Source organism: Malus domestica, chromosome 03 (genome assembly GCF_042453785.1).
Source record: "Malus domestica chromosome 03, GDT2T_hap1".
Taxonomy (NCBI): Eukaryota; Viridiplantae; Streptophyta; class Magnoliopsida; order Rosales; family Rosaceae; genus Malus; species Malus domestica.
Window position 1 is genome coordinate 1,322,847 of NC_091663.1, and position 22,971 is coordinate 1,345,817.

General features: G+C 36.3%; 3 protein-coding genes and 1 long non-coding RNA gene across 27 annotated transcripts; 2 read left to right on the forward strand and 2 right to left on the reverse strand.

Moving 5' to 3' along the window:
• Positions 1-323: 323 nt before the first annotated feature.
• LOC108171166 (soyasaponin III rhamnosyltransferase-like) lies at positions 324-5,712 on the reverse strand. 14 transcript variants are annotated; one of them, XR_011578645.1, is made up of 7 exons: positions 4,627-5,712; positions 4,431-4,531; positions 4,038-4,223; positions 3,870-3,932; positions 3,217-3,277; positions 2,918-3,062; positions 2,256-2,765 (listed from the first exon to the last, which is right to left on the reverse strand). XR_011578645.1 is itself a non-coding variant. In XM_029099319.2 (2 exons), the coding sequence occupies exon 2, from the start codon at positions 2,009-2,011 to the stop codon at positions 590-592; it is 1,422 nt and encodes a 473-aa protein (XP_028955152.2). In that variant the 5' UTR covers positions 2,012-3,062; positions 3,217-3,305; the 3' UTR covers positions 324-589. The 14 variants fall into 14 exon arrangements, 1 of the variants encoding a protein (XP_028955152.2); XR_011578649.1 differs by having other exon boundaries at positions 2,256-2,761; positions 4,154-4,213; positions 4,627-5,576; XR_011578650.1 differs by having other exon boundaries at positions 2,256-2,761; positions 4,154-4,218; positions 4,627-5,576.
• Positions 5,713-9,307: 3,595 nt separating this feature from the next.
• Positions 9,308-10,645, forward strand: LOC103416274 (G-type lectin S-receptor-like serine/threonine-protein kinase LECRK3). The gene has a single exon (XM_008354532.3). The coding sequence runs from the start codon at positions 9,308-9,310 to the stop codon at positions 10,643-10,645; it is 1,338 nt and encodes a 445-aa protein (XP_008352754.3).
• A 2,793-nt stretch (positions 10,646-13,438) lies between these two features.
• Positions 13,439-15,974, reverse strand: LOC139194362 (dehydrogenase/reductase SDR family member FEY-like). Of its 2 annotated transcripts, none has more exons than XM_070818711.1 (7): positions 15,566-15,974; positions 15,223-15,343; positions 15,025-15,142; positions 14,789-14,925; positions 14,436-14,537; positions 13,869-13,961; positions 13,439-13,665 (listed from the first exon to the last, which is right to left on the reverse strand). In XM_070818711.1, the coding sequence occupies exons 1-7, from the start codon at positions 15,892-15,894 to the stop codon at positions 13,576-13,578; spliced, it is 990 nt and encodes a 329-aa protein (XP_070674812.1). In that variant the 5' UTR covers positions 15,895-15,974; the 3' UTR covers positions 13,439-13,575. The 2 variants fall into 2 exon arrangements, with proteins under 2 accessions (XP_070674812.1, XP_070674811.1); XM_070818710.1 differs by having other exon boundaries at positions 13,494-13,665; positions 13,807-13,961.
• A 481-nt stretch (positions 15,975-16,455) lies between these two features.
• On the forward strand, positions 16,456-21,249 carry LOC103409882 (uncharacterized). 10 transcript variants are annotated; one of them, XR_011578660.1, is made up of 8 exons: positions 16,475-16,613; positions 17,005-17,128; positions 17,216-17,268; positions 17,469-17,584; positions 18,174-18,212; positions 18,670-18,748; positions 19,619-19,966; positions 20,954-21,249. It is a non-coding gene; the product is annotated as an uncharacterized lncRNA (long non-coding RNA). The 10 variants fall into 10 exon arrangements; XR_011578658.1 differs by lacking the exon at positions 16,475-16,613 and adding an exon at positions 20,088-20,141 and having other exon boundaries at positions 16,820-17,128; XR_011578661.1 differs by lacking the exons at positions 19,619-19,966; positions 20,954-21,249 and adding an exon at positions 19,083-19,429 and having other exon boundaries at positions 16,501-16,613.
• The last annotated feature ends 1,722 nt before the right edge of the window (positions 21,250-22,971 follow it).

Genomic DNA, 22,971 nt, shown 5'->3' on the forward strand with positions numbered 1-22,971 from the left:
TCGAGTGATCTCCACATGACTTGGGAGTTTACTCTACCTTTGCCTCAGCTCCTACTTTTTCCGTAGTATTGAAAACGGATCGAGCTGAGGCAAGGGTTCATCATCTAATGAGCCCACGAGTCCATTTGGTCGCAGCAGCCAATATCCAAGCGGCTCGCCTTAAGATGAATGGGTGACCCGACTTGAAGGGATGAAATCGTAAAAATTCTATGTGGACTCAACTGGTTATGATAAAGGAGAAGTAATAGGTCGGTAATACAAATCAATAAGAAATCTTACGCAATACGATTACAATTCTAATAGATAATATCTAAAGAATGATATGGGAGAATCTCACAAGATATCTCAATATTTAATAGAATTTACACGATCACATTCCTAAACCATCGGAAGTTGTATTTGGCGAGAATCAAACCTAAGACCTCTCACTTACAAGTGAAGAAGAATATCACTAAACCGTAGTACTAAGTGGTAATATTATTAAAAAACTTAACACACTAAAAACACACAAAAAAACTGCACTCAATTTCTTGACAAAATTTAGAAACCTTTGGAGATTATTGGCTGCCTGACCTCCTAAGTGGAAGATTTAGGACGTCCTTTTCGTACCATTAATCTTGAGGGTGTTGACAAATTGTCCAATGTAGTGTTGGTGCAGTTTGTGATCTCCAAAAACAGCTGCAGCTTTCCTTGCATTGGATCTCAGCTTCTCTCCTTGCTCTTCCACCATTGCATGCCTCAGTGTTTTGGCTATGTCATCTCTAGTAAACGACCCATCTCCACGTCGACTCCCTTCGACAGCCACACCCTTCTCCTCCAAAAGCCTTGCATTCAGAGGTTGATCAATGATGAATGGTAGCACAACAAGAACATGCCCAAATTGAAGTGTCTCAATCACAGATCCCCATCCAGCGTGAAACAAAGAACCCCCAACTGATGGGTGTGCCAAGATTTCCATCTGGGGCACCCACCCCAAGCAAACAAGCCCTTTCTCTGACGTACGCTCAACAAACCCTAGAGGCAGAGCGTCGGCATCACTATTTGCCCATTTGGGTTTTCTGAGTGCCCAAAGAAAAGGGAGTCCTGATAGCTCCAGCCCATGAGCTATCTCAAACACTCGCTCTTTACTCAACTTACACTCACTCCCAAACCCTACAAACACAACTGACCTGGTTTCTTGCGTATCAAGCCATTCGAAGATCGCATCGTCAGTGGAAATTTCCCTTTTTACCCCCTTTGAAGGTATCTCAGGAGGCAGCAGACCAGTGGGAATCACAAGCTTCTCAGTTTTGTTCTTGTATGCCTCAAAGTACTCTCCTTCAAACTCATTGCAACTCCGAATGGCTACAGCTCGACAAGCTGATAGAATCTTGGCGTACCTTTCGCCGTCACTTATCCCTGAACCATTCACTCCATATAGTGCCGCGTGAAAATGGACCGCCTCGTGCTCTCGGTATGCGACAGTTGACCGAGAAGTGACCGAATCTGGCGGCGAAGTAAGGGTTTCCAGCGGCGGGAGAACATCATTTGTTTTACCAATGAAGAAATTTTCAACTGAACGAAAAAGGGCAATTGAAGCAGCAGAGAAAACAGAAAAATAGACAAGTGGAACGCCGTACTCTTTGCCAATCTCCACAACCCAATGAGCCGCAAAGTCGGTTATGATCCAATCAGGCAATCGATCCCCGATGAACTGCTTGATGGGTTTTTGCAGGAGGTCGTATGCAATCTTCAAGTTGTCAGTGTTTTCAAAGGGGAGGTCAACCGAGGCCTCAGCTCCTTCCGGCAAAAAGTCGGGATCCAACGGTGGAAATGGAATGGGGACCAATTGCACAAAGGGTTGTAACTCTGGTAAGATTTTGGGGAGTCTTTGGATGTTTTTTGGTGTGGATATGAAGGAGACATGAACTTTTTCTTTTGCTAAAGCTATTGAAAGTTGGAAAAAAGGCATCATGTGGCCAAAGGCAGACCATGGGAGCATCACAACACTCAGATGATCATCTTTTTCCATAATTTCTTTCTGGGGGATGGAATTTGCAATGAGAGAAATAACATGTAGTTTTGAACCAGGTTGTCGGTGTATTAGACTATATGACCTTCTGTAGCTTTGGGGATTGTGCTACTTTCCTCCTGCCACATGCTCTTGTATGGTGTCCCGGGCAGCCAGCATCGCCTGTTGAATTGTTGGCAGCTCTCGCGTCGATTTTGATAATCGTTTTATTTTCATTTTTTTTAAAATTAAAATTAAAATCTTGTTTAGTTTGAAAACTGAAAACTTCGTTGAGTTTTTAAGATTTTGCCTTGAGTTTTTACTTTCAATTTTCATCTTTTGAAAATTGAAAGTTAAAAGTAATTACCGAACCAAGATTCCATGTTTTGAAAATTGAAAACTAAAAATTGAAAACGAGTGGCTATCAAACGGCCCCTCTTTTCTGAAACAATCCTCACATTGAAAAACGGCCCCTGTTTTTGCACTTTCACTAGTCTCTATCACTTGAAGACTCGTGGTTTTTGTTTGATCATGGAGGTCTGTTTTCCATCTTTTCCCCACTTATGTCGCACTAAGAACAAGTTTGACAGCATCTAGTTTCCAGCTGTATCCGTCCTCTTCTTTGCATTCACTTTTCACATTTTCCAGCTACGATGGAGGTTAAAGTGAAGACGTACGAGATTCAAGCTCTAATCTCGGATGCAGAGGTAAATTCTTCCAGCAACCCGAACTTGAAGTCTTTATTTTCATGCTCATGGAGTACTTAGAAAGCTGACTTTAAGAAAAGACACGAAATACTTGGAGTTAACGGATGCCTTGGCACAAAACCGAGCACAGTAACATTGTAGGATTCATACTACCGTTTTCACGTATTGTAATAAGACTTTGTTGTTGCTGTATTTTGCTTCTTGCCTTTTGTTCATGTACCTTTCTGTATGTTTCTTTTTGAGCCCTATTGTTGAATTTTGACTGTTAGACTTGAATGGTTAGTAGGGGACACGCCCGACCCCGATATCCTCCAAACACAAGGGTAGGCACATGCTGGCCGACATCCGAAGGTGACGAAGCCATACTAACATGCATGAGAAGTAACAAACATAATTAAAACTTATAAATTTAAATGCAATGATTATGCAATTATGGAACGTGTTCAAAGCATACAATTAATCCGAGACACTAGAAAGGAATAATATAAAATTGAACGAACAAAGGGATGGGTCCTACACCTAGAGGACTCGAAGATGCCGATGTGAGAGTGCCTTAATGCCGAGATTGTACGCCTCGATTCTAAGTCATGAGGGGGCACAAAACAAAACATGAGTGAGCCAAGTTGATATATAAGTAATACTAAAACAGTTAATCTTTAACGTACTAACCTCCAGGTTTAGAAAACTCGTATAGCATAATAAGTAATAGGTTTTTCCAAAAACCCTAGCATGCCATAAAACCTTCATAAAACATATATCGTATATAGTGTGCTTAGTGGTATCATAATTGTCCGAAGGCACTACATCGCCCACCCGAAGACAATATATAAATCTTCCGCCCGTAGACACTACATCTCCCGCCCGAAGGCAATATATAAATATGAATATCCATTAAGTAAGCACAAAAAATCATAAACATAATCTTTCCAAAATATATCTCTTATCGGAGCTCAATAACTAAAACGCCATATCGTAAAACCATTTTCCTAAGTAGGTATATAGTCATCAATCATGTATACCACAAAGAACGTAAAATCGATAAAGCATGATAATTCATAAAGCATGAAACCAATTTACTCAAAAACGTTTCATAAAAAATAGCCATAAAATCATGTATTTCATGTATGCATTTCTAATAGTAAAATTATGCATTTTAGAAGAGTTCCACCCACCTTACACCGTTGGCGAAGAGCCGTGCAATTAAGGGTGGATGGAAACGCCACTAACAAACGCACCTAAGCAAATAAAGGTACCAATTAATAAAACTATATTAAAACGGTTGAATTTCAGGAAACGGACATCATAAACGGATTTAGGACGTCGAAAAACATAAGGGGAACCTCGGGTACCCTCATGCGCCGCCGCCACCAAACGACCATGCGCCAAGTTGGGTCGCCGGAAAAGTCACCGGCAATCATTCAAAATTTACCAGTCACAATAAGAGCTTAACTGATACCTTGATTACAGTCATCAATCCAGCCAAAACACCTATGCCATCACTTTTCAGGTCCAGATTCTGCACTATACTATAACCATGTGTTGTAAGTATTGTGTGTAGATATGTAGAATCTATTTACATAAAATACGTAGAATCTCCCCATCAGTGTTTCCTAAAAATTTGAAAGTGCAACAATAAGAAAAGACATACTTGTTTGTACAAATAACACGAAGGGAAAAAAAAGGGAGAAACAAACGAAGTTGGAAGGGTAAAAACTACATCATAAGCATTTTACCTTTAATCATCTCTATAAGCACCTTTAGCATAAAACGTTACTACAGCTTGAATTTGAATGAAGACCCCAACAAAATTGTATTTCCAAAACCTGGTCTCAACCTGAAATGTCAAACACCACCAAATCATAAGCCAACAATGCCACAATTCACAATATTTATTATGGTACAGAATGATTACCAAAACAAAAAACAAACCATTATTTCACGGTTCTTGAAAGGATTAAGAGGCGGGTCTGTGAGTAAAATCTGACACTCAGTAGGATCCATCTGTTGACAGAAAGTACACAACAGCGTATTGTTAGGAAACTATATATAACATCGAAATTCACCATCAAAGCCAGCAAGGTCTTACCTTTAGATCACTGTAAAATGCAAGTATAACCGAAGGAAATAAAATATAGAGAACTTTAACAAAAAACTCTTATATTGTCTACTTGACGAAAAAACACATTTTTATATTAAAAAATTAATCCTGACATTATTTATTTTACTCTTTATTTTGTCCTTATCGTTAAAACTCAAAATTTTCAAACCATTTTCATTAGTTTTCTTTAAAATATATGGATATGCAGACAAAGTTTTCCCTTGTGCTTGTTTCCACCTACTTGGAAAATACTGCAGAAGCTGTAATTCATAAATTTCATAAGATGCTAAATGAAAAAACCTGGTATTTAACATATGGAACTCAAAAATATTAAGAACAAAGACAAAAGGTTGAAAATCAACAATTAATCCAAATAGTGATTCTTATACGAAAACAACAAATACTCAGAAATCAAATACAAAAGATCATCTCTTTGAGGTTATTTCTACTAGTAATACAATAAATACAAAACCCACCGATCAAACAAATAAAAATAAAAATAAAAATGAAAAACCCAAAGTGTATAGCTCGGGATGAAATCGGTGGTGGTTTGGAGAGGATAGATAGTTAGATGGGAGGAACTCGTGACAGGAGGCACGGTTGGCGGTGGCCGCGGCGGAGAGAGAGAGAGAGAGTAGGGAGAGACGGACAGCGGCTCGTCTCTATTACGGAGTGGGGATGTGGTGCGGAGCAGCAGACGATTACAACACTACAATATTGCTCTGAAATAAAACAACTAATCATTTGAATTAGACTAATGTCCTCTTCAATGATTGTCTATATTGTTTTTAATTTTTAATGTTGTAAATATGGTGGATGGCCCAAATGCAGAATTTGAAAGCTGATAATTGCACGTAAAGACTTTAAGCCTGATAATTACTATTTACATGAAGACTTTTTTTTGTGATCATTTACATGAAGACTTTGTAAATAAGGTTAGTTTGCTTTTTGTAATTGTCGGGTGAAAAAAATATCATTTGGGTCAGCCGACCTCCATCTTCGTTGGTTCATGTACCAAATAAAGATGGCTTACCTTGTCCTTATTGATCAATAGTTGGCAGTTGTAGGGGGAGACACTTGAATTTGGTTCTAATGTCTTTCTCCATATCCCCTCACTGCTTCAAGTTTTGTTGCTTTCTTGCTTGTTGGTCTTGTTGTAGGTTTTTCTTGTACTTCTTTAGCATCTTTTCCCTGGTAATACATTTCCAGTTTCTAAAAAAAAAAAATATTGTAATATTACTGTGCACATAAACATTTTAAGCCCAATAATTGAAGTCGAGTAATGTTATTCATACAATGTTTTTATACTATATTTTCATATCACTTTAAGTGGTATTTGATGTGGACAACCACCCGGTTAATTAAATGATGATTGTGGTATACGAGGAATCTTTCTCCTTCATTTCCTTGGATTTTGCAAATTTTTCAAATGATGTGGCTATCCTTATCAGATACCATCTAAAATAGTATACAAATATGTTATAAAAATATGATATGAATAACACTACTCATTGAAGTCTTTACTGTTTCCATGAAGACTTTCTTCCACATGGCTCCTGAAACATTTGTCCCAGTTTCTCCTTTTTTATTTATTATATTTTACTATTATTTATGTGGTGGTGCCGCTGCACCTCTTCCCTTTTATTATTTTTTCCTAGACCTTTTCAAATGCACCATCCTTTTTTTGTTATTATTCTATTCCTTCTTCTCTTTTTTTTTTTTTTATTGGAACAATATTCTATTCCTTCTTTTCAGATGGTGCCCATGCACCATTCCATAAACTTTGTCTTTTTCCCTGCAAAACCCACAAACCGCTGAAATAATAGAGGCAAGTGAGAAAGAGGCAAGCTAGTGGTAGTCTCGTAAATAAAATATTTGTGGCAGACAAATTTACCATTTTGATGTGATTCTTTATATATATATAAATTTATTAAATTACTTTGTGGTTAGTTTTTTATTATATCTTTTTGGTTGTTATCAATTTACTTGGGAGTATGATTCTCTTTCCACTTTTTTTCTCTCTGCTTTCCTTCTTTCTCATTTGAACGATCAAGATTTAGCCACATCAATATCTTATATTAATTTTTTTTATAAAAAAAGAAAGATAAAATAAAAAATATAAAAGGGGATGGAAATGAATGGAAAAATGAGGGAACAGAACGGTCACAGTTTTACTTGAGTCACCAACAAAGACGGGAAAAGCGGGGAGGAGAGAGGGAGGGGTGGGATGAGCAAACAAACTCTAGTAGCCCAAGCCCATTCTTTTAAACCAGTGGCATGGATGTAAATAAAATGAAATCAACCCAAAATTGCACGGTGCCACTCTTCCCCCTAGACTAAGGAAATGTTCCATTAATCTATAACTTCACCACAACGTGCCATGTTGCGAGAAATTTTTGTGTGTGACCGTAGCGAATTCTATGCCCTACTATGATGGATGGTTAACGTTTTTTTAAGAAAAAAACGATATATTGATCCGTCAAATATTACAAAAACTCTTGAATGAGGAGATCTTCAATAACTTGAGGACCCTCACACCAAATTAACTCGTTTCTAATCGAAAGATCATACTTGGTTAGTCTATGGGCACAATCCCATTACATACTCGACACACATGAACAAACTGTTTAAGCTGAAATTGAGATGCCAATTGATTATAATATCTCTCTCCACCACCAACTGCTGTAAGCCAAGGACTGCAGCAAACCGAAGACCTTCACGTACAACCAACATCTCAGAATGTGTAGCCGACGGAATTCCGAACTTTCTCCATGCCCCAGCAGCCACGAACTTCCCCTCCAATCTCTAACCACCACACGTGCACCATCAACAATAATTTTCAACCAACCTTCAATTGAATATCAGAGTGCGCAACAGACAAGACTAACAAAATAATAAGAATATTATTAAACAAACGAAAATGCTGAAACGGCTACAAAACTCCAAGAGACTACATTGTGAATGACTTATTTTAAACTGAATAACAAGTATGTTATTTATAATAAACTAACCATAATCCTAAAAGGTAAGAAACTGAAACCCTAATGCTAATGGGCTAAGCCAAAAAAACCAAATATTTAAATAAACCAAAATACTAATATTTTTCAACACTCAAACTCATAGCGGTATACGACATGAGTTTGCAAACAAGTAGATGCGTACTGGCTCTGTTAGATGGATTGGCAGGCATGCAAACTTGAGTTGACTTGCCTGGCAAACTAGCAAACTAGCAAACTGATTCCGGCTAGTGTTGAGAGTATGGAAAGAACTCATCACTAAACGGACGAGATTTCCATATCTTAATTTTACCAACAAACGAACAACTCCAATAACTTGTGTGGGCCATCAAACCAGAAAATGGGTGGCAAACAGCCAACAGCCCATTTTCCCTCTCTGCCCGTGTGGGTCAAAACAAACAGCCAAAAATATTTTTTTTTCTTTTTTTATTCTCTTTGTGTTTTTTTTTTTGGAAATCCTCTTTGATTTTTCTTTTCTTCTTCCTAGAACCACTCTTTTTGGGCAGTGGTTTTCTAACAAACAAAACAACTGCGAGTGTAGTGATTAGATGGAGGTGCGCATACAGTGGGTACGAGGATGGCGTTGGACAGAACGTCAGCAGACTGGTAGCTGGTGGTCTGGTGCGAGATGGTGGTGGTGCATAACAAGTCTGGTGTGGGGGTGACAGTGACTGGGTGCAAGTACGGTGCTGGTTCTGGGTTTCCGATTGACAACTAACGGCGAATGGTCGCTGCAGTGCGGGTGCTGAGTAAACAAACTCCAAATTTTTTTTTCAAACAAAATCCTAACTAGCTACTCAACAAACAGACAAACCGATTTCAACCCCAAAACCGATTAATTCTCGAAATATTTAATCTGCTCTGATACTAAGTTGAATATCGTAACGGACAAGATTAACAAAATAATAAGAATATTAAAAAACAAACAAAAATGTCGAAACGGGTACAAAACTCCAAGAAACTACATTGTAAATGATTTATTCTAAACTGAATAACAAGCATGCAATTTATAATAAACTAACCATAACTCTAAAAGGTAAGAAACTGAAACCCTAATGCTAATGGGCTAAGCTAAAAAAAACCAAACATTTAAATAAACCAAAATACTAATATTTTCCAACACCTTCTCTAAGAGCCGTCCACATCGAAATTGACTCAACAAAATGTGGCATGTGCATTTACTTCAAGAAATGCTTAGACAAAGACATGCATTGAGATTAGTCCAGCAGAAAATTTGGAACACAAACATTCAAACAAACCAAAATACTAATATTTTCCAACACCTTCTCTAGTAGCCGTCCACATCGGAATTGACTCAGCAAAGTGTGGCATGTGCATTTACTTCAAGAAACGCTTAGACAAAGACATGCATTGAGATTAGTCAAGCCGAAAACTTGGAACACAAACTTTGCCTTGAAGAATTCCAAGGAAGCAATGCTTCATTAAGAAATATAGCTAATCAATTAAGCTAGGCTGAAAAATTGGTGCTTTTGCAATGGCAACGGCTTTTTCTGTGCGGATGCTTTTTTTCTCCTCATTGTTTTTGCTACCAATTTCTGTGTTTTCCCAAAATAATGGAAGAGTAGCAGTTGGAAGTTCTCTAACTGCAACTACAAGTAACTCCTCATCATGGCTTTCTCCATCCGGTGATTTCGCATTTGGATTTTTGCCCCTTGGAGGCAATGATCTTTTCTTGCTTTCAATATGGTACGCGAAAATCCCAGACAAAACCGTTGTTTGGCATGCATATGAGGATAACAACCCCATAGTTGCACCTAAGGGATCAACTTTGAACTTGGATGCCAGCAGTGGGCTAGTTCTTAACAATCCTCAAGGTGGGGAGATATGGAAATCCGCAACTTTCGGGGTTGTTGCAAACGGGGTCATGAATGACACCGGAAACTTTGTTCTTCAAGACAAAAACTCGGGGAGCTTATGGGAGACGTTCAACAATCCTACAGACACCATTTTGCCGGGGCAGACAATTGAGAGAAATGGGAAGCTTTCGTCTAAACAATCGGAGAGTAACTACGCGAAGGGGCGGTTCCAGCTGCGCTTGCAAGATGATGGAAACCTCGTGCTCAACACCATAAACTTGCCAACAGATTTTGCCAACGAGCCTTACTTTGCCACGGACACAACAGCGGGGACTGTGGAAGGTAGTGAAGGTAAACAATTGGTGTTCAACAACTCAGGGGACTTGTTTGTTCTGAGAGAAAATGGTGGAAGATTCATTCTCACAACGGCAAAGGGAGTCTCAGCGAGGGAGAACTACCTAAGGGCAACTCTTGATTTTGATGGGATTTTCGCGCTATATGCTCACCCAAAAACTTTCACTGGAAATGCAAGCTGGAGTAGTCCTCTGTGGTATCAGCCGGTTGATATTTGCCAAACACTTTTGGAAGGCGCGGGCGTTGGTGTTTGCGGATACAACAGTATCTGCAAGCTCAAACCAGATAATAGGCCGACCTGCGAATGCCCGAAAGGGTTTACTTTTCTTGATCCCAAGGACTTATACCGAGGCTGCAAACCCGATTTTATACAAGGCTGTAAAGAAGATGAGCTAGCAAGTCCCAGGCAAGATTTGTATGATGTCGAGGTGCTGATAAATACTGATTGGCCAACCTCAGACTATGTGCAGCTAAAGCCTTTTACCGCGGACAAGTGCAACGAGTCTTGCTTTCATGATTGTTTGTGCGCTGTTGCTGTGTTCCGGTCTGAAACCTGCTGGAAAAAGAAGTTACCTCTTTCGAACGGGAGAGTGGATGTCACTCTTAATTCGCAGACCTTCATCAAAGTCCGAAAGGATAATATGTTGGAAAATCAATTTTAGTATTATTGTTATTTCTATTGGGTTTTCTAGTGGGCCAAGAATTAGGATTCTTTGCCCATTAAGTTTATAACTTCTTGCCCGTTAGGCCTTCCAAAGTAGGATTAAAAAAATGAGTGATACAAATATATCGAACTCATAATGAAATCACACTTCTATGGTGGGATGAAAAATTTGAGTGTGATACTAATATATTACACTCATGAGTTTAATACATTAAACTCCTACGGAAGGTCTTAGGGATTAGGGTTTGCTTTAATTTTCTCTATAAATAAGGTGATTTGTAACTCATAAATTAACAAGTCACTCGAAATGTAGTCTTGTAGCCGTGCAATCTCTTTCAAGTTAATAAAACTATATTTATAATGGTTATTCTTTCGGTTAGTTAGTCTGTTCATTTATGCGTACTCTGATTTTCAACCTAATATAACTCAGCAGTTTCCTCCAATGCCAATATCATATGATAAAGAGAAGAGCCAGACATCTGTCATACGCGTGGAATCGTTACTATTAGGTACCTCTACCTTTGTTAATGTTGTCTTAAGTGCTGCTCTCTGTCTCGGTTTTGGACTCGCATTTAGCTATGAAGAACTACAAGAAGCTACAAATGGATTTACGGAAGAATTAGGAAAGGGTGTATTTGGAGTGGTTTCAAAGGGGGATGCAAATTGGTTCTGGTGTCGAAGTGGCGGTGAAGAGGCTAAACTATGTTATGCAAGATGTCGAGGAGTTCAAAACAGAACTGAATGTAATTAGTCAGACGCATCACAAGAATCTGGTTCGTCTTTTCGGATATTGTGACAAGGGGCAACAAAGATCACTAGTTTTTTGAGTTCATGAGCAATGGAACATTGGCAAGCTTTATTTTTGCTGATATCAAACCAAGTTGGAGACAGCGAATTGAAATCACTTAGGGTGCGTTTGTTGCGCCAGACTGTCTCGGACTGGACTAGCTGCCGGGACTAAGCTGGACTGGCTTAGACTGGACTAAGCTGGACTAATTTAGTGAAGCGTTTGGTGTAATGTCGGACTAAGAAGCAGGATAAGAAAAACAGTATTGTTCACCAGATTTGTGTTTGCTTAGACTAGGACTACAAATTTTTGCCATTGTGTAATAGAGTAATGCTACAAATCTCATGATATGGGTTAATTGGAGCATATTTTTGCCATGTATATTATGAATCTTAAAAAAAATTGACAATTGTTTTGTTTTTATTACCTGCTAATAGAATTGGGTTTAATTTGCAAATGTAGCTTGGTTTAAACTCTATCACCCAACAGAAGAAAAATAATAGTGCCCAATACATGCAACTTCAACAAATACAAGTACATAAGAAGATCTCCATAATTTAGAAAATCTTAGTTAACATTAGTTAACATTAGCCAAAATAGATCTCCATAATTTACAAAATGGCTAGTTAACATAAGCCAAAATACTAGTGCAAAGCTAAGTTATAAGCCATAACATAAGATTGTATGATTAATAAAATACATCCATGTTAACATTAATAAAATACATCCATGTTAACATTAGCCAAAATCCTCATCCGCTTGCGTTGTCGCTTAAAAGCCTTTGGATGAACACTTTCTTGAGTTCCGGTTTGATTGCCCTGCACACACACACACACACACTGCATACATACATACACACACACACACACTGCATACATACACACACACACACACACGGCATACATACATACACACACACACACACACTGCATACATACACACACACACACACACACACACACACACACACACACACACACATTGCATACATACACACACACACACGGCATACATACATACACACACACACACACACACACTGCATACACACTCACACACATACTCACACGGACATACACACTCTCACACACGGACATACACTCACACACACCCTGCATACATACATACATACACACACAAACACACTGCATACATACACACACACACACTGCATACATACACACACACACACTGCATACATACACACACACGCACACACATGGCATACATACACACACACACACACTGGTCAGATGCACACACTGCACTCACACGGACATACACACTCTCACACACTGACATACACTCACACACACCCTGCATACATACATACACTGCATACATAATCAAATTGTACAACTTAAGTTGGTTCAAACTTACACACAATACACACACACACTACACAAACACACACACACACACACAATACACACACACACACGGCCACAATACACAAACACACACACACACACACACACACAATACACACACACACACTACACAAACACACACACACACACAATACACACACACACTACACAAACACACACACACACACAATACACACACACACACACACAGACACAATACACAAACACACACACCCACACACACAATACACACACACACTACACAAACACACACACACACATATTACACTTACACACACACATATTACATACACACACACACACACACACACATATTACACTTACACACACAAAGATTACACACACACACACACAGAGATTACACAGAGAGAGAGAGAGATTACATACATAGACACACACACAGACACAGATTACACAGAGAAAGAGAGAGATTACATACACACAGATTACACACACACACACACATAGAGTATACACACACAAATTACATACACACACATATTACACTTACACACACACAGATTACACACACACACACACAGATGCACACACACAGATTACACACCCAAATTTTTACTTGGATGCTCTACTAAGCCAAATCAGTCTTTCAATCTCAGCCGTTTAAGAAAATGCATTGGTTCCCAGATTGGACCACATCATCTACCAATCTTCTTCCCCACAAAAACAAAAATAACTCAAATAAAGAAAAAAACCCATTTAACAGAAAACCAGCGGCGGCGCCTGGGGTGCTTACGACGGCCGCCAGCAAAGTAGTGAATGTTGCAGCAAATAAGGTACTAGATGATACGCAGCCTGAACAATCCTGGGTAGATCCCTTGCCTGTAATTAATTGAAATCCAAAATGATACATAAAATTCAATATACTATACTGTATATGTAAATAATATTTGAACGTAAAATCTTCAAGGTACATAAAATAATAACATGCAAGACTGTCAATTAGAACTTTCATATAGAAACCTTGAAGGCACATCCTTCTTCGAGATAACAAGGAAGGGAGGGGAACGCGTCAAGATACTTACAACATTAGTCTGGACAATTCCAGGTGAAACGCACACTACACTAATGCCAGATTCAGCAGGCAGCCGCTTATGTAGGACACTACTAAACATAATCTGCAATCCATATACGACTAGGTTAGAGTAGTCTTGTTTTAGCTTCGAAAATTATATACATACCACCGCAGTTAATTGACATTTAATTATGTGCAAGTGTCCAGCCTTGGGTAATAGATGACCAGCTTTTACAAACTAATAGAAAAGAGAGATCAAAGCAGAAGTTGAAACCATAAAAATTAAAAAAATTAAAACAAAATTAAAAAAAAAAACACAAGCAGATTATAGCACCCAATCATCAAGCACTTGATCAATGTACAGGTCCAAGTAACTAAAAAGATCTAAATAAAGACAGAGGCACCTGTATTTCAAATATATATATATATATATCGCACAAAGTAGTTAAACTTTACAGATCAAGAGGACCTGAATTCATTTCCACAAAGATGGATAGGAAGAAAAGCTTGTAGCTCTTACAAGCTTGTTCCAGCTAAAATATGGAAACCATCAAAAAATAAAGACTTTCAAGACCACCTGTGCCAACTTGCTGCTTGAGTAACCCACTAAGCTTGTATATTTTCTTTTCCTGGAAACAACGTTCATGTCTTCTGTGTCAACAAAGCCAACATAATGCATCTATATAAAGAAAGAACGAGCATTCTCAGATTAACATAACAATAAAACAAGAATATCAAACTGTGAAATACATTTATAGTGCCAATCTAAAAACCTAAGGATGTATCTACAACTAGTTAGCATATATGCCAACTAGTTTTTCTTTCCATGTGTGTGTACGTAGGTGTGCGAATGTTATATATATCATATATACCCAGAAAAGCAAAAGCAGAAGAGTGTAAAATTTTATGCATGATGACCATGGAACTTACAACGGAATTCAAATTAACAATTCGACTCGGAGATCCTCTAATAAGGGAAGGCAATAGCAAGACGGATAGCAACGCTGGAGCCAGATGATTCACTTGCAAGTGTTCTTCGTAACCATCTTTAGAAAACTTTTGCGGCTCTGAACACACCAAAGACAGAGTAGTCCAGCAAATGACCGATCATATTATGAAGGGATGAACATTTGAAATCAGGTAAAAATGTCAACAAAGCGATCAACCTCCAATTGAAAATATCCCAGCATTGTTGATAAGAACATGGAGAGGTCCTAAACGAGCATTCCATGCTTCGGCAAATCTCACAACAGAATCCAATGAAAGCAGATCAAGTTCCATTACCTATTAAAGTTAAACAATAGTATTGTTTGTATATAATTAATGAAATGTAGATATTAGCGTTGGCCCTGTTAATAAGTTACCTCAATATTGAGAGGAAGCCCCATTCCAGACCATTCATTTTGCCACTTCTGGATCAGCTCATTAGCTGCTTTCGTATTCCTCACCGCCATTACAACATGCGCGCCTGATTCCGCCAGCTGCCTGTTCAGTTTTCATGTTTAAGCAAAACTAATTCAAAATTCACAATTGAAACTGAGAAATGGGCACCAGGTTATCAAAATTCTCAGTAACCAAACGGTGGGACCCCTAAGTCCCAATGCAATCTTGCAAATTGAGTTGATTTATTTATACTAAACAAACAAGCTAACAAGAAAACTGAAATCGTCAATGTTTGGAGATTTGAAGGAAGGAGAAGGAGGAGACCTGGCGATTTCGCGGCCGATGCCGCTGGTGGATCCAGTGACAATGCAAGTGAGATCGTTGATGGGAGGCAAAGGCATGGGGTTGGGCACCAACGAGAAGCTTTCGTCGATGAGGGTGAGGAGGACGACGACGAGGAAGCAGGGCAAGATCGACGACGAGCGACGAGCAGGACGAGGGATGTTGGGGATCCTCGCAGAGATGAGGACGAGCAGGACGTTGGGGATCCTCGCGGTTTTCTCTCCGTGCTTACGAGTCTGCCCAAAATTGGGGTTCTTCGTTAAGAACTCGTAAGGAGGCGTGTAATCCGAGCGAGTCCCACCTAAGCCCATTAAAGCTAATCCGGTTGCACACCAAACACAGGACTATAGTCTAGTCCAGTCCAAACCTTGCTAATCCTGTCAAACAAACGTGCCCTTATGGCGTTGCTAAGGGGCTTTTGTACTTGTCAATAGAACACGAGGGAGTAGAGAGGGCAGCAATAATTCCAATTCATACATGGTAGGCCCTAAACTTCATCAGCACCAATAGCTTAAGCAAACGCAAAGTCGCCGGGCTATGTTTTCGTAACGAACTTTATTATTCATAACAAGAGTAGGGATGGGCAAAATATCTATGGATTTGGGTAACCGCGGTTACCCGTCCGTATAAAATTCATGGTTACGGTTATGGGTAAACGTTTAGACGAATAAACGGTTACGGGTATAACCGTTTACCCGTGAAATTTAAATGGATGGTTATGAGTATTACCCGCGGTTATAAATGGATACTCATTTAACCGTTTATGTTAATATATGTAAAATTAGAAAGAAAGAAAAAAAACTAAAACCCGAAATTAATAAATATTTAGGTCGGAAAGATTTTACTAATTTTGAGTTCAAGTTTATTTATCATGCATTGCATGCTGAACATATGTTGGTTGGAACTTGGAAGGGATGCAGGGCCTCTTGGTCTATTAATTTCAGAGTGACGATCTCAAGTTTAGTGGTGTCTGATTAGTGTTTTCTTCGACTTGCTAATTGCGGTTATAAATCAATGTTCCATGTCACGTGTATGGATGGTGCTGTTAATTAATTTTTAAATTTTAATTGCGATTATAAATTAATGTTTGATGTTCAGGCGCATGGTTACTAAGAAAAATCTCATCAATTCGTTGTCAAATATGACAGTGTTTAATGGTCAGAAAAAAAAAATATGACAAATTTCATTTTTCTCAACTACCCAAGAGCCAAATATTTGATTTTTCTCTGTGGTTTGTTATTTTACCGAATTTGGTTGTTGATATTTCGTTTTTTTTATAGTTCATTTGTGTTCTGTTGGGCTTGTATTTTACTAGAATTTCATAGAATTTGATTGGGCTGCGTAACTGATTGGCTTAAAATTTTGTGATATTAAATATTTCTTGAATTTGATCATTAGATTTCCCCTTTTTTTTTTGGAAGTTGACGTGCTTTCCCATTCATCGCCAAAACAAACCCGTGCTGCCTCCCCCTTCGTCTTCTCCTCCAGCAATTTGCGCCTTTAGTTCTCAATTGGATTCACGGTAAAAACCCAGAAACATAAGAGGTACGAAAATTTCAATTTTTTGTGTGTTTTGATTTACTTTCAGTGTTAATTTCTGATTAAATTATTATTTGTGATAAACCCACTTAGAATCTGATCTGGCTTTTGCTGGGATTTCAGAGTAAAAACGTTGAAACTTAAAGGTATGAAATTTTCAAAATTTTTTATTTTTATTTATTTTCAGTGTTAATTTCTGATTAATATTATTCTTGATAAACCCACTTAGAATCTTGATCTGAGTTTTGCTTAAATTCATCTTGGGGTTTTATACTTTTTAGTTTTATAATTTTCTGGTGCACCTGTGATTAAATACAACCTAATTTGATTTTACCCACAAGTGCAGATCTTACCCCGCAGTGCTCAATCCAGAGAATTGGTACTCGTAATCAATAAGATTCATACGGCTTATTGGTATCAATTTTGGTTGCAGCAATGCTATTCTTGCTGAAGACCTGCCATGTAAGTGATTTAGTTTTTGCTTTTCGAATTTCTACTTTTCATGCATAATTATGAATATGTGGATGATTTGTGGGTAATATTTTCTACTTAATCTCCAATTCAAAGAGAAGGATATTGAATTGTATTATCATTTTAGTTAAAATGCGTTAACATTTTAGTTAAATTTAATCCCTAATTGATCTGACTAACCACTCAAAAAGGATTATCATACAAAATGTCTGCAAATAGATCGAATACTATTAATGAAAATTAATCCTTAATGTTTCTATCTGACTACATGATAGTATTTTGTGGCTAAACATAGTTTTTACTCGAACAAATATTTACCAACTTACGTTGACAAATTCATTCTCCTTTCATTTGAACATCAAAAGCCAAATCACACATGGATCCCCAAACTTCAGCTTTACCATTACTAATCCTCTTGCTTGGGAATTAAAAAATAAAATAAAAATCATAAGCAAACATGAATCTGATTATATACCAACTCAGGATGTGATCATAAAAATCAATTGATACGAAGAGTAGAGCTATTAAAGACCTTCCAAATTTTATCAAGTGTGACAGAAGTAATATATTTTGTATGCAGAAATTCAAAGCACGCAGAGATCTCGAGTCAAAAACAGAGGTACCCATCCCCTTTTGTTCGATTTTTGCTTTGTTTTATCTCTGTTTTCATTTTTGGGTAGGATTTTGTGCTTTATAATTGGGTTTAATGTGAAATTTTTGAAGCAGCTAAATCTCATTCAGTTCTGTTTGATTGATTGTTCATCTATGATTTGTTCTGTTATGCTTGGTAGGTTTAAATTGAATTGGATTTACATTTGATTTCGAGTTGATTAATTTTTTTTTTTTTTTGTTGTAAATCATATTAGTTGCAGATCATGAAACAATTTCATGTTTGGTTTAAGAGAATAGGCTTAATTCAATGAGATTTGGATTCATGAGTTATAGCCATCTGAGATAAGCAAGAGTGTTTGCATTCCTTAGAAAAAATTTAGGAGCTACAAAACTATACTTTAAATTTGAGTTTTGTGATTACTATTTTTGTTCTTTATCTTACTAAGATTTTGGCAAATTTTCAGCAACTCTTGCACAGCGAAATGACTCCCACCACCCAACAAACGCAACTGCTACAATTTCAATTGCAGTTCTTGAAGAAAGGTAAAGCCTGTGTTCTATACAAAGTCTTGGATTTTTTTATAAGGGGTTTCATTTTTTTGTGCTTTTTTTTCTCTCTTGAGAATATTAATATTATTGAGTTATTAAATTCGACTATTGCATAGGTTAAATTTTACTTCGAATTGTAGTAATTGTCATACAAGTTTATATTTTTGTATAGAATTGCAGACAGTTTGAATTTTGGATGAGAGTTTAGAATATTTATAAGTTGGTTCTGTTGTGGGATCTCCATATAGCAAATTTATCCTACTTTGTATTTCAAAAATCATAGGTTAGATTGTCTACTCTAGCTACATAATTCTTCCATGTTTTTCAGATCATGGAATGAGTTTCTAATGCTGAGATTGTAACCCAATCAATAAGTAAGTGAAACACAGAAGTTCTATATCGCATGTTAGTTTTGATCCATTTCAAAAAATCCTATGCATGGTACAAGAAAAACATTTCTTTGCTGCAAAGAAGAGTGAAGTACTGTGAAAAGTTGGGACCTAGAAAACAAGATATTTTTAATGTGTATTATAACTACATAGATGTAAATAAGATAATTTTTACATATCAATTGTTCTTTATGGAACAAGGGGATGTAAATAGATTTTGAGATATTTATAGAACATATGGAACTGGAAAGAAGAATACCAAATGAAGCACTGATTTGTTCAGATATTTATTTTTGCTTGGAAAAAAATTGAGATATTGTGGATTATTACTGACATATATAAAACTATAAGCTTTTGAGATTGGGAGACAAAACCCACAAATTCAAATCAGACAAAAAAAATAAAAATAAATTAACAGACTTAAAGATCAAACTCCAAAAGGGTATTAAAAACAAGGCTTATTTGATCCATTTAGTGTGAAAGTTTTGAGCTTTGAAGAAGCAGAGGAGGAGAGTTTCCAGTCCATCTTCAGGTAAGCTTGACAACCACAGATCAGGGTGTGGAGAGGATGGAGAAAGTTATCCTGCTGATTAACAAGAGTCACAACAGTACCAGAATCCACCTCCACCTCAACAGATCTAAAACCTCTCATCCAAGCCAAGCGTAATCCAAAACAAAGGCATATGGATTCGCATGGATTTCGCGGAGCTGGAGAAAGATACTGCCTCTAGAGATGAGTGGTTACTGATGTGTAGAAAGCAAATTGTTTTCTCGCAGACGATATAAATCAAAGATGACATTCATTATGGTCAAATAAACTCAGGTTGGTTGAATAAATCACTCATGGAGTTTGTTTTGCAAAAACTATTAATTTTGTTTTGACTGCAAATTTAATTGTTTTCTTAACATACAGTTTTATCAAATCCAATTTTTCTCATTTTCAGATTTTCCACAGACCACATTTTTTCCCTTTGCAGCTTTTTTTGTCTTTGAAAAAGGTCTGTTACTTCGACTTTTATTGTCTGCCCTCCTTCAACCTTACTTACATTCATTTTTCCAGTATTGGCTGATAAAAATTTATAAAATACTTAAGACTTTAATTAGAAAGTTAAAAAATTTAGCCATATTTTTAGTCATATGTTCTGTGTCATTCTAATTCAAAGATTGGAAAATGACTGAAATAATATTTTCTTCCTTCTGTTTTTTCAAATTTCCATTTGGTCCAATTTTATATTTAATTTCTTTGTGACTTTTTGCAAAACTTGGAGTCAGCTTTTCAGATAACATGGATGATGAATGTAAGAAACTCATACACAGAATAACTCCACCAAGGTTTATGCGGATTAAAATCATAACTTGCGTTAATATAGAAGTATAAATTATATTTTATCACACAACTTTAACATAATAATTTGTCTCATAATTTAAAATATTGTACAAATTTTAGCTACCTAGCAATCAGCAACTAATATCACTTCCAAGAGGGCAACATCAATATATGGCATGTCACAACATTATATTTTCCACAAACAGATGGTAAAATTGTACACATCACATTAGGCAAATTTCAATCTTTTTTACTTCCATTTTAACACATTTCTAATTAACATTTTGTTCTAAATTTTGATTAACTTTATTTAAATGTTTGATTTGAGAATTCACAAGTCGAATTACCACCTCTATCTCCACTCTCTCCCAAAACTCAATTTTGAAGTTTTTATGCATCTCTCTCTCTCTCTTTTTTTTTTTTTTTTCGAATCATTGCCTAACTGTCTTTATTACCTTTTGCATGTATTCACAACTGTCCAAGACCCTCTTTGGAATTTATTACAACAAAAGGTCAATTTTTCCTTCTTTGGAAACACTTCAAGCTAAGAACAAGTCTGGTATCCAAGCTTTACATTCAACATTGTTTAGCATGTAGCAAGCTTTGTTTGACTGGTATACTCTCAGCACTGGATTTGTAAGTTATGCAGTTATCGTTAGTCCAACTTTTTGAATGAACAATTATCTTCTTCTTTGCACTTTGTAAGAATATATTTTTCTCTTGGTATCCAAATTTGTTCTGTTCATGATAAGACATATAAATTGCATTGTCATTCGTAATTCTCTGTTTTCACTCAAACATTATTTAAGAATATTGAAGCTATAAAATATCTCATATAATTTTTAATCCGCAGCACCGCGGGTACAAATTTCTAGTTAATAACTAAAAATAGATTGATTATAAACAGAAAACTGTTGAAAATGAGGGACCTTGTATGATTTTATAAGAGGTTGAGCTACTATCCATATTGCTAATTGGTTTTATAGTGGAACTTTAACTTTCTTCATGGTATCAGAGCAGATTGTTCCACGTGTGAAGCCAAACGGCCACACACGATCTACGTCATCTTGTTGTGTTGTTCACGTGTTAGGTTTTAAAATACAAAAATATCCTACACGTGAGGGAACGTGTTAAAAATAAAAAGATTAGACTACTCCCCATATTGTTTTACGGTGAAACCTCAACTTCTTTACGTTCAACATCTCCATGAGACAATCTTTCCTATATCTTCACTCTGATTTTCTTATATCTTACTATTATTTCTGTGGTGGTGCCGATGCACCTCTTCCTTTTTATTATTTTTTCTTTCACCTTTTCAAATGCACCATCCTTTTTTTTAAGGGTGTTTTAGATTTTGGTCTTTACAACTCATTATTTTTAGATAAAAACTCATCTATCTTTAAATATCCAGTTTAAGCTCAAATTTAAAATTTGCAAATATATGGGAACACTATTGACCTATTAATACAATTTATTTACACTCATGCCACTCATACTTTATGGTCTCTTTTCCAAATTCCTAAATTTATGCCAAATTAAAAGTAGTAGAAAAAGTGAAATAAAATGTAAAAAGTGTTTGCATGAACCATATCCATGTCAAACTAGAAAAGTAGTTTTTTTTTTCATGATATATTTTGTAGCAATTTTACCCATATTAATTGGTAGATAAATTAGTTTGTTCCAATTATTTTAAAAAAAAATACTACACCTATATTATATATTTTGAATCAAATAACATTCTTCTAACTTTTAGGTAAATTATTTTCTATGTATTGTTATATATGTTAGACACGTTTTGTTGTTGTATAAACATGAGTGGAACATAATATTGTTGATTTATACATCAAACTGCATTTCTTTTGTTATAGGTAAATTATTTTCCATGTACAAGTACTTATGTTAGGCACGTTTTGTTGTTGGTACATACAATATTTTGTATCATTATAAAGAAAGATATTACATTACACCCATGGTATAATTGTAGTAGGTAAATTATTGGAAATTAATTTGTAGTAGGTAAATTATTGGAAATTAATTTGTAGTTAGGTAATGAACATTTTGCATCATTAGAAATGAACATTTCAAATAGTAGGTAGGTAAATTAATTTGTTCTAATTATATAAAAAAATTGCACTACACGTAGTTATATTTAATTTTTCCAATTATTAAAAAAATTTATACTACACCCAACCAAATAACATTTATCTAACTTGTAGGTAAATTATTTTCCATGTATTGTTAGATATGTTAGGCACGTTTTATTGTTGTTAATACTATGCATCGAATTACATTTCTTCTTAATATAGGTAAATTATTTTCTATGTATTAGTACATATGTTAGGCACGCTTTGTTGTTGGTATAAACATTATTTTGCATCATTGTAAAAAAGAGATATTATATTACACCCATGGTATAATTGTTGTAGGTAAATTAATGTGCATGTAGATAATGAAATACAATGTTCTAATATATTAATAAAAAAAAGATAAATTCAAAAGTA